Source organism: Mus caroli, chromosome 16 (genome assembly GCF_900094665.2).
Source record: "Mus caroli chromosome 16, CAROLI_EIJ_v1.1, whole genome shotgun sequence".
Taxonomy (NCBI): Eukaryota; Metazoa; Chordata; class Mammalia; order Rodentia; family Muridae; genus Mus; species Mus caroli.
This window is the reverse complement of record NC_034585.1, coordinates 20,036,799-20,048,448: the sequence shown is the minus strand read 5'-3', so window position 1 is coordinate 20,048,448 and position 11,650 is coordinate 20,036,799. Positions and strand designations below refer to the sequence as shown.

The 11,650-nt window shown below is 44.4% G+C and overlaps 2 protein-coding genes across 6 annotated transcripts in view; both read left to right on the top strand.

Annotated features, from left to right (window-relative positions):
- The window catches only part of Tbccd1 (TBCC domain containing 1), a 45,408-nt gene extending 42,112 nt beyond the window's left edge, over positions 1–3,296 (top strand). For all 5 annotated transcript variants that reach the window (XM_029470441.1, XM_021185087.2, XM_021185085.2 and 2 more), the window contains one exon: positions 2,547–3,296. The gene's annotated coding sequence lies outside the window, so the exon portion shown is untranslated. The remainder of the gene's footprint in view (positions 1–2,546) is intronic.
- A 1,136-nt stretch (positions 3,297–4,432) lies between these two features.
- Crygs (crystallin gamma S) lies at positions 4,433–11,040 on the top strand. Its single transcript, XM_021185128.2, has 3 exons — positions 4,433–5,173; positions 9,565–9,807; positions 10,657–11,040. The coding sequence occupies exons 1-3, from the start codon at positions 5,078–5,080 to the stop codon at positions 10,927–10,929; spliced, it is 612 nt and encodes a 203-aa protein (XP_021040787.2). The 5' UTR covers positions 4,433–5,077; the 3' UTR covers positions 10,930–11,040.
- The last annotated feature ends 610 nt before the right edge of the window (positions 11,041–11,650 follow it).

The window sequence follows — 11,650 nt, the reverse complement described above, 5'->3', positions numbered from 1 at the left end:
TCACTTACATACAGAGATGCTCACTTACATACAGAGATGCTCACATACATACAGAGATGCTCACTTACCTATAGTGATGCTCAGATACATTGAGATGCTCATTTACATATAGAGATGTTCACTTACAAATAGAGATGCTGGCTTACAAATTGAAAATGTGGCAGCTGAGGTGGTTCAGAGGGAAGGGCCAGATGCATCATGAGCCTGGTGTCCGATTTGGGTCCCTAGGACTCACATAAAGGTGGAAGGAGAGAAGTGATTCCACCAAGCTGTCCTCTCTTCTCCATCCGCACTCTGGGTGAACAGGCATGCACACACACACATCATGAACTTATGCATAGTAGTAAATAATGAAGATTTTCTATCCCCTCTCCCAGCAGGTCTGTGGGCAAGCTAATGGGTACTGGGCGAAAGGGTCATTTTCTTCAGTGGTCTAGCCTTTTCTTTAGGGGTCTAGCCATTGCTAAGCTCCTTTGTTCCAATAAATATATATCCCCTGCAGAGTGCAATGGCGCTGGAAAACAAGCTGGTAACATTGGATGTTTAGGTAAGCATTCCCATTAGAAATTCAACCAGATAAAAAGATTTTCATATTCATGCTGGTCATATGCTTAAAGAATTTCTGAAAGAGTATAAAAAATGTAAGCAGCATTTGTCTTTCAGAGACAAGCCTGGGGACCCAAGGTAGGAGAATGCTTATTTTTAGAGATACAGCTCATATATCATGAAATTCGCCTGTTTGTTTGGGGCCTTCTTTTCTTTTTCTCATTCTTTTGATGGTACTGAACAGGGGGCTGAGGGCCACACACATGCTAGGTAAGCATTCTATCATTGAGCAGGCTGTGTCTGCTAAGTAGCTCAAGTCGGTCTTGTGCTTGGCCCATAACCAAACTGACCTTGAGTTTGCAATCATCTTACCCTTCCAAGAAGCTGGAATTATGGAAATTATACGTACCATCAAGCCTGGAACATCACCTTTCTAAGGTGAAGAAGTCATTTGTATTTTATTATGTTCACAAATTTATACAACCACCACCTTTTAAAAACAGAGTATCTCAAAGCACATAGTTAAAGCTTCCCCCACCCCGTCAGTAGTCATTTCCCAACCTTTAACCCCCACAGCTTTCCTTACCTCCAGGCCCTGGCGAACAAACATTTCCCTTGCTTATCCTAGATATTTTTATAGATGAACCAGGCAGTCAGCCTCTCTGTCAGGGGCAGTTCTGCTGTGTCAGGACTGCTCCTCCCCCCACCCCCCTAGATTTATTAATTCTATATTATACTGTTGCTGCCTTAAGACACACCAGAAGAGGACATCAGATTCTATTACAGATGGTTGTGAGCCACATATGGTTGCTGGGATTGAACTCGGGACCTCTGGAAGAGCAGTCAGTGCTCTTTAACCGCTGAGCCGTCTCTCCAGCTCAAGACTGTTCCCTCGTATGGTTGGGTAGCGGTCCATTGTGAGGACATGTCAGTGTTGATGAGACGATTCCCACCTTGCCTCTGCTTCAGCTAACACTGCTGTCATGTTTATGACAGGGCTCTGCGCAGCCATGCTCTCCTGGGATGCATTCCTACTCAGCAGTGGGCTGCATGGACATGTGCTTACCTGCTTAGGGGACTGTAGTTTTCTAAAGCTGCAAACAAGCCATTGCCTTTCTAAAGAGTATTTTTCTTTCCTTTAATTTGTTCATGACACAGGGTCTTCCTATGGAGTGCAGGCTGGCCTTGAACTTGTAACAGTCCTCCTGCCTCAGTGCCAGATGCTGGGATTGTAGGTATGTACGTACCATCATGCCCAAAACATAATTTTGGGGGCTGTATGTTTTGGGGGCTGGAGAGATGGCTCACTCATTAGAACACATGATGCTTTTTTTTTTTTTTTTTTGGAGAGGACCCAGGTTCAATTCCCATCACCCACATGTTAACCTACAACTGTCTATAACTATAAGGGTACATGTACATGTAGTGCATATATATACATGCATGCATACATGCATACAAGCAGAATATCCATGCACATAAACTAAACTTAAAATAAGCATAATTTCACAATATATAGTTAACAAATGTGGGGCTGGGATTGGAAATGCAGCAATTGTTCAAAGAACCAGACACTGTCAGGGGTCGGGATCAACATTCCTGTTAGTCTCTTGTCTACCGAGTTGGGATTCTTAGAGTTTCTCCCTAAGTTAACTAACACCGAAAAGGATACAAACCTTATTTTAGCACTCTGAATTCTCATGATCTACATACTTTACATGAGTTTATACTTGAAAGTAGTTTTCGCGCCAGGCGTGGCAGCGTACGCACGCCCTTTAATCCCAGCACTCAGGAGGCAGCAGCAGGCAGATATCTGAGTTCAAGGTCAGCCTGGTCTACAGAGTGAGTTCCAGGACAGCCAGGGCTATACGGAGAAATCCTGTCTTGAAAAAAAAAAAAAAAGAGAGAGAGAGAGGGAGGGAGGGAGGAAGAAGTTTTCTTATTTGCATAGAGCATGAACATTAATTTACCTACATTTAATTTTCTTTGCTCCTCTGCAGGGCTCTGGAAACGTGAGGAGGAACAGGCCCCTGAAGCCTGTTGGAAAGGTATCCTTGCTGCCAGCAAGACCTCAAGGCTTCTCTGTATTCAAGACCTTTTGCTGGTTCCTGTTCTGTACTCACCTAGGTTGAATTTTAGCCAAACTTCCGACTTTCATAAAGCATCTTACTGTAGAAGGTCAGGAGGTCACACGGCTGGGGCTGAAACGGAGCACTGGGCACAGCAGCTCTGTGTGTATGTGAGTGTCTCAGTGACCAGTACAGGCTTTCCGGCTGACTCCACATTTTAATTTGTACGATGAAAGGATTTTGTCCTAGCTAAAAAGTTAGCCAGGTGTGGTGGCACATACTTGTAGTCCCAGGGCTCAGAAGGCAGAGGCAGGCAGATCTATGCGAGTTCCAGGCCAGCCTGCTCTACACGGTGAGGATCCTGTGTCTCAGAAACAAGCAAACAAGCACACACAAAAGAAAGGAAGAAAAAGAAAGAACAGTTGTGTGGTTCTTTGTAACTTGCTACTCTCTTTTTTAAAAGAGTGACAGAATGGTCAGTTGGTGCATAAATATGGCAGAGATAGTTTTATAAAATAGTATTTTAGGCCTTATCATATAAAACACATGGAATTTTATAAATTGTTTTATTTTTTATTTTCTGCTTCAAATTTCAATAAACTCTAAAAAGTAACTTTTTCTCCTGTTGTTAAAAAGATGTTTCACTTTTAATCTTAACAAAAGGTTTCTGCTGTTATTCTTTTACTGTGCCAGAGTTGGTTTTTGTGGCTGGAAAGCCCTGGTTGAAGATGGGTAAGTGAGATGAGTCCAGTCAGCAACACAGGTTATTTAACTAGTAGTTATCACAGAGCAGCCACTAACATGGGTTATTTAACTAGTAGTTGTCACCACAGCGCAGCCGCTCTTATTCCTCAAGTAAAATTAACTCTCTTAATGCTTGTTAAGCCTTTGACGCTTTGGTAGTTTTTACTTTAGCATGAAATTGGAGTAAGCAAAGCATGACCAAATGAAGACCCATGGGTGATGGCATTAAAGGATTCTGATACTTTAAAGTGCATAAAATTGAGGGAGAAAATGCCTTTTGTGGTTTGTTATTCGCTTCTCATTAATCAACATGTCAAAGCACATGTTTAAAGATTTATTTTTAATATTATTAAGTGCATAAATTGTGTGTGTGTGTGCGCGCGCGTGCGCCGCACTCAAGCCAGATGAGTCAGAGCTCCTAGAGCTATAGCTGTGAGCTACTCTGGGGCTGCTGCTTCTGCTGCAGACTGAAGTCCAGTCCTCCACAGAAGCAGTAGGTGCCGCTAACTCCTGAGCTCTCCAGCCCCTAGACTTGCCCTTTCTAAGCTGAACATTCTTGTGGGTACCACATTTATAAAGATAAATGTGGAGATCTCTTGGAGATGTGTTTGTGGAAAGGTAAAGTGGTAAAGTTGGACTTCAAAGAAGACTGAGTTGGCTGGCAAAGTTAAAAGCGGGGAAGGGGGGAAGTTGATGTCGTATTTCTCTGAGCTTGTATAAAGTCTTCATCTCATTCCCAAAGCTAGAGATGAGACATTTGCTTGCCTGGTGTAATGGGCAGAGAGAGCATCTGGCTTAGAAAGTTGTGGACACGACACTCCTCTTGTGAGTCATGATAACTGAATGACATTTGCAAGGATAGGTGAGCTGACCTTGGAAAGGCAAATCTATAATTCCTAAAGCAGGACAATCGCTGTGACCTTGAAGCCAGCCTCAACTGCACAGTGGATTCCAGGCCAGCCAGAGATGCATAACATATTAAGATTCTTTAAGGAAAAACAACAACAAACAAACAAGAAGGAAGGGAGGGAGGGAGGGAGGGAGGGAGGGAGGGAGGGAGGTTAGGTCACTGAACTCACATGCTCTGTGAGTAGAGCACCCAGCTGCTACTATTTGCCGTACTTGGACTTCTGCTCTCTGTCGTTGCCTTTAAAGCTTAAGAGTAGTCGCCGACATTATCTTACTCCTAAACATACTAGCATGCACTTATCAAAAACAGACATTTTTCTTACCTAGTTTTATGGCAGTAATCAAATTTGAGCCAAACATTGATATATCTAACATAATCCACACCTAAATGTTTTTTGTAGTGACTCCCAACCACCCCCCCAGGATGAGCATTCATGACCCTTAGTTCTTAGTGAATTTGTTTACCCAGAAATCAAGGGTGGTCTTTGGCTTCTTCTGCAGGCCCTCTGTTGAAGGATAAAACGATGTTAGGAATGTCCAAGAGGTCATTGGCTGAGAAAACAAACTGCACAGAGAAAATCTTGGTTTTGAATTTTTTAAATGTTTGGCTGGGTTTTTGGTGCCTTGATTCAGCAGAGCCTACAATGCAGTAGGGCTGGGTGAGCATTACAGGGGCCGCAGAGCTCCCCTTTATTTCATAATCCCAATTGTTTTTCTAGCAACCATCAATAGACTCTAAATGACTGACTCAAATTTTGGATCCAATTCTCATGACTAAGCAGATGTTTGATTTGAACTGCCCTCTATAAATGTCCCTCTGCCTGTGGTCCTGGAGCTGCCCTGGATCTCTCTCAGTAGTGCGGGAATCAACCTTTGCACACACAATGTCTAAAACTGGAGGCAAGGTAAGTAACCTGTTTCTCATCCAGGGGCACGTTCAAGGCAGAGCTGTTGCTTCACGGCCCTGAGATGAGTAAACTAGTGCTTGAGGGACAATCCCGGGGAGAGAAGGTGGAAAAGGCTTGTTTTCTAGTCAAACAGAATCATCTACCACCACGTTAAAGATTTACTGTTAGTGATGGATACTGTGCTAGGTAACTACATGAACCGTTGCAAGGGCTGCCTTCCGGCAACTGGAGATGTAAACCTCACAGGAGTGGAACTGGCAAAGACTACAGTAGAAAACATCAGTAGTCAGCATTCTGTTCTCCGTAACTTAGCCTCATGTGTTACTGTTCCAAAAGGCCAGGGGAGAGGCCAGTCCAGTGAACTCAATCTTACAATACTTCTGCATTCAAGTGGTTCTTGTTTCTAGGCAGAATCTTCACTAACGTTTGACCCAACTGCGTGTCGGAAGGTGATTGCTCAGGGAGGGGGTTTGCTTCTGTAGTAGTCAATAACTCAGGAGGGCTGAGGCACTGTGCAGTGCCTGATCCCCCAACTGGGCCCCGCCAACTCTTTGCTTTTAGACTTACTAATCTTGGAAGAGTTAGGAGAAATGTGCAGTGAACCCAACTGTTAACATTTGGTGAGTCTCCATTACACCATTTGAAAAGTAGCTGACTTCATTGCATTGATGACAGATATTTAAATATGTATCTCCTAAAGACAAAGTTTCCCCCTTGAATAAACAGACCCCCGACATCCAGATCATACTTCATCTCTCCAGTTGACCCCAGAATGTGGGTGATAGAGCACGTACAGTCACATGGTACATGCAGTTAGTTGATTATTTGTCTTTGTTCCGGGTCTTTCCCTCTCCTGAGCCTGTACCGCAGCATCTTCAGCTTTTGTTGTTCCTGAGACATGGACGCTTTACAAAGCTCAGGCCAGGTCGGTTGAAGAAACCCCATCTAGATTCATCTTACAGTTTCCTCATCTTTAGACTGTGGCTAGCAAGACGTTATGCAGGTGATACTGTATGCTTTCCAGTGCATGGGGTTAGGAGGTGGCTGTTAACCCAAGATTCTGTGTCTGAGCGCTTTTTCCTCAGTTGACAGATACAGCACACATCCATCCAGACAGATGTCCAGTGCTGTAATATACATCACTTGGGTCCTACTGAAAAGTCTGAAGAGCCTTGAGGGAGGCTGATGCATAGACGTCATATAAATAAATACCCGTTCTTTCTCCCTACCCTTCTGTTCTCACCATCTTGTCACTGGATTGATCAGAGGCACCATGGGCTCAGCAAGAACAACAGGTTTTGTTAGGCATATTTTCATTAACCACTGAGATAATCGAGATATTTTTCTTTCTGCTTGGGTTGGTACGCTATTTTTCAAAACTAAATGTGACAGGGATTTTATAGTGATTTCTAGGAAAACCAGCATTTTTTTTCCTCTTCCAAATTTTATGTGAATAGACCTCAATCTCTCCATTGGCTATAGAATGGATGGATATAGACTGGATGGCTTCCACATTTCTTTTATAAGTAGGAATTGTGCATAGATGGAGCAGCCTTCATCCACTGAACAGAGAGTTTGGGCTGGAGCCCAGAAATGACTCCATTAAGAACAAATGCACACTTGGTTTGACATGGAATGGCTGGCTAGCCTGGGAGGGTATCCAACATGGTAGCCCTGTGCATATTTCATATCCCGGACATTGGTATAAGGCAAATGTGCAGATGAGGCATAAGTGTTGGGAATCAATGAACTAAAACACATCCCATATTTCCTTTAGCTCCCACAAAATCATTTTTGGCTCAAAAGTCAATTCAGCATAGAGATGAAGTCCTGTAGAACCTGTCCGTTCTTGGAGAAGTTACTGGATTTTCTTAAAGATCCCTTCATCAGTCACAATACAAAGGCTCATGAGTGCGAGGCCAGTCCCACCAAGTGTTCAGAGAGCAAATGTTGCCTTGTTAAGTCACATCACATAGGTGGGAAGATGGAAGAAAGAGAAAATGGCCCACATGAAAAGCAAGAAGCTTACAGAGCACTCTACAGGCTATAGCTATCCTTGAATAGGTAGTGGCCTTTGGAAGTTATCTCTGTCCAGAACAATGAGAACAGCTTGCTGTTTAAAGTATTAATCCTTGGCTGCCTACATATGACCTGCACAAGGACAACATTAACAGATATGCTAAGGTGAAAGGATGAGAGCTCAGGGGACCTCAGCCCTAACCAAAGAATTACAGGCAACTAAGGAATTCGGAGAGCGGAAGAAACAGGCTGCCCCAGAGGAGAGCACGCCAGTTGGTTACCCAGTACCAAACAGCCCTGAAAACACTTAACATACAGACTAAACCAGATGTATTTTAAATGGTTTTTCAAATGTGTTTCACAGTTTTGCACATGGGTAAAACATACTTTGGTCACGTTCATCTCCCATTCTCCCATTCCTCTTCCACGCCCAGCAAGCCTCTTTCCTGTATCCCACTTCCTAGCTTAGGGTGTGCTAAGGTGTGTGTGTGTGTCTGTGTGTGTGTGTCTGTGTGTGTGTGTGTCTGTGTGTGTGTGTGTGTGTGTGTGCCCCATTGCATGTCACTAGGGTTTCTTGCCTGAGCATGGCTGTGAGTTGTTTACTTGAGCAAGACAGCTTAGAGGGGTGGTTCTCAACCTGTGGGAATCACAGATATCATGTAGCTATTTGCATTCTGATTCATAACAGTAGCACAGTTACAGTTACAAAGTAGCAACAAGATAATTTAATGGCTGAAGGTCACCACAACATGAGGAACTGTATCAAATCTTCAGAGCATTAGGAAGGATGAGAACCAATGTCTTCTCCACCCAGAAATATGACTCTCCTTTTCCCAGCAACCATTTAATTCCCTGTAGCTCCTCCAGCTGGGTAAGCCCGTTCTTCATTGGCAATTTTTAGTCAAGTATTACACTTGACTACTATTTTACCCTTGGGTCACCCTCTGTAGAAAGGCACTGTTACTTTGTTTTGCAGATTTGGAAGACTTGTGTTTGTGTGTGTGTGTGTGTGTGTGTTTTTTTTTTTTTTTTTTTTTTTTTAAGGAACAGGAAATAGAGGTGAGAGAATCGGGACAGGAAGGGAACAGGAAGGATTAAGGCACAATGAAACAACTCTGGGTGTGCCACCTGCTGAAGAGTCACCCAGGACTGAAGAAAGGATCTTGTGCCCTTTGGGAATCTGTGCATTCTCTCCATCTAATGAGTCACCACCCCCTGGGCTCCTTCAGAGCGTTCTCCCATTGCGGCTCCCTGCGTTATCCTCTTGCTCTTGGCGTTTACAGGCACGAGGGAACCCCAGACGCTCACTATTCCCTAGTTCCTATGGTAGGCTGTGTGCCTCACGTATTTTAGGCATCTGAATGGTCTTGTGCTCTTTGCTTCTGGAAAGCTACTTACCCTGCTAAGCTCACCAAAAAAATTTATGAGGACGCTTTTCTGCCAAGGCGATAAATCAAATCAGCCACAAGGTGGCAGCATAACGCCAAGAAATTAACACTTCTCCCTTTCCTAATAATTAGTATTTTTCTGATTGGGGCATTACTGATCGACAGTGGGGGATTTTTTTTATTTCACAGTGATATTCAGAAATAATTTATGAACCCCAGTGTTCCTATCAGGTGTCCCCAATTTCAACCAGAAAACATTCTGAGCTCTGGTTTGAATTACTATACATTTACAGTGAGTATAGTATTTGGGTCATGCTTTTGGACCAGTGGGAAGCCGATGTCCCCAGGAATGCCTTACCTAACATAGCAGGGCTGAATCAGCATGAGTAGTTCAAGAGCACGGGCTTATGTCTGGCTCTCCGTGGCAACTTGTTCCCAGTGCCACAAGACACTCCAGGTCCTGTGGTAGAAACTGGTAAGACTGAAGCAAAGAACACTTTTGCCTCGCTCGCTCTCTCCGAATTACAGTCATGATGTGTTCTCGTCTGTACCTGTGCCCATTCATGGCATGGTCATCTTCACGGAGCATTTGTTGAGGCGTTGTCAGCTGTTGCTGGGTCCAGGTGATCTGTAGTCTTTACCCTTGGGAGAATCTAAGAGGAATCTGGTGGGAGGGTCAGACGCATAAACAGACATTTATAATATACTGTGGTAAGTAGAGGGCTATGGGAACTTTAAATATGCCACTTGGTCCAAGACTACTGGCTTCTATTAGGACATTCTTTTATTCTGTTCCATTTTAAGAAAGTTCTTGTCCCATTTGTTGACAAGATTGCCAGAAGCCAAATGTGAGGTAAAGTAGAACTGTGTGTTTTTCTTCACAGTAGAAGGAAAGCCATTCTAATGCGACAGTGTGCTTGTTGCTTTTATCTGTGTGCAAAGCCGCCCCGCTCCTCAGCTCACTCAGTGCTCTGTGTGCAGATTAGTTTCTACGAAGACCGAAATTTTCAAGGCCGCCGCTATGACTGCGACTGCGACTGCGCAGACTTCCGCTCGTACCTAAGTCGCTGCAACTCCATTAGAGTAGAGGGAGGCACCTGGGCTGTGTATGAAAGACCCAACTTCTCGGGGCACATGTACATCTTACCCCAGGGCGAGTACCCTGAATACCAGCGTTGGATGGGCCTTAATGACCGCCTGGGCTCTTGCCGAGCTGTTCATCTGGTGAGTCTGGGAGCTTGCTATGTGGCCACAACCCCACATCTTTCATCTTTCCTTCCTTTCGGGTTTTTTTTTTTTTTTTGGGGGGGGGGTTGTTGTTGTTTGTTTGTTTTCTTGTTTTGTTTTATCGAGACAGGGTTTCTCTGTGTAGCACTAGCTGTCCTGGAACTCACTTTGTAGACCAGGCTGGCCTTGAACTCAGAAATCCGCTTGCCTCTGCCTCCCAAGTGCTGGAATTAAAGGAGTGTGCCACCACGCCCGGCTAAGATTTTGTTTTTATGAGTGAGTGTGTGTGTGTGGGGGGGGGGAGGTGTGGGTGTGCTCTCACGCATTTGCATGCAGGTACCATCAGAGGCTGGGAAAGGGTATTGGCTCCTCTAGAGCTGGAGTTAACAGGCAGATTAGATATGGGCTGCTGGATGGAGCTTTTGGGAACTGAACTTGGTCTGTTGGTAGAGCAGCAAGCACTTAACTGTTGAGCTATCTCTCCATCCAACCCCCTCTCCCCACAGCCCTTTCTTAAGTCTTCCTACCTCTTCTTCGTTGAATGAAATAAGAATCTTAGTTTACTTCATCAGTAGACTAAATGACATTACTTCTCAGCCTCGTGGCTGAGATCAAGTAGAGACTAAATACTAATTGTTTAAGGACTCTCTCTCTCCCTCATAGATGTTTACAGAAATTGTGCTAGTCCACCCTTTTGGTATTTCATGGTGGCGACAAGAGTTCTGATGACCCGCCCTTAAGGATGAGAGGCTGTGCACCAAGCTGTTCCCCGAGTTCCTGACATGCTAATGACTTCTATAACAATGGCTGTTCATTTCTTTTGGTTGGTCTTGTTGTTGCTTTCAGTCTAGCGGAGGCCAGTATAAGATTCAGATCTTTGAAAAGGGTGACTTCAACGGTCAGATGTATGAAACCATGGAAGACTGTCCTTCTACCATGGAGCAGTTCCACCTGCGAGAGATCCATTCCTGTAAGGTGGTAGAAGGCACCTGGATTTTCTATGAGCTACCCAACTACCGTGGCAGACAGTATCTTCTGGATAAGAAGGAGTACCGGAAGCCCATCGATTGGGGTGCGGCATCCCCCGCTATCCAGTCGTTCCGCCGCATTGTGGAGTGATAGCCTGGAGTGGGACCATAGAGTTCTCCCTAAGGGCTGAACTTGAGGGCTGAACTCTGCTGTCTGGCTTGTGGTCCAAATAGACAACGTAAATAAAAGCATTGGAATGCATCCCATCGTTGACTATTGTGCCTCTTCTTAATTGTTTTTAGGGACCAGCAATTGGGCTCCCTCCACAGTGGGCATTTACACGAAGCAGTTCATCTTTCAGATAAGAAAGTGCATTCAAGTAAGACTGCATAGAAGGTTAGGAAATCTCCCTTTCACATAGAGGCTCTTTCTGTTTGTGTTTTGCATTAACTCAACAACACCAAACATCGGAGCTGCCCTTTATGGAGCGCACCTATACTAATGACCTGTTTCTTCTCACCCCACCCTGTAAGAAGAGTAGTCTGTCTACACGGTACAATTAAGAAAACTGAGACTTAAGGAAACATTTTAAAAATGGATGGCATCCACCATGTGGCCAATAGCAGTAGAGCTTTGTTGAGGACATTTCGCTTTCGGAAGCCACTGTTTAATTTCCAGCTCATTTATTCAGCTCAGTAGCTGGAGGTCTGAGTGCAGTGTGAGTGAGGGAAGGACCCCAACCAATGTAAAATGTGGGGGTGTAGGCTCCCACTGCAGCTTCTCTCCGGAAAGAGGATCCTTATGGACAACAAGCAATAAAACCAGGCCTGTTACTTGTGAGTGGCCAAGCCGCGGCCTAATGTCCCTCAAT

Coding starts and splice junctions, on each gene's coding strand:
- Crygs (XM_021185128.2), top strand. CDS start 5,078: ATGTCCCTCTGCCTGTGGTCCTGGAGCTGCCCTGGATCTCTCTCAGTA. Junction 5,174..9,564: donor TGTCTAAAACTGGAGGCAAG/GTAAGTAACCTG, acceptor CTCTGTGTGCAG/ATTAGTTTCTACGAAGACCG. Junction 9,808..10,656: donor CTTGCCGAGCTGTTCATCTG/GTGAGTCTGGGA, acceptor TGTTGCTTTCAG/TCTAGCGGAGGCCAGTATAA.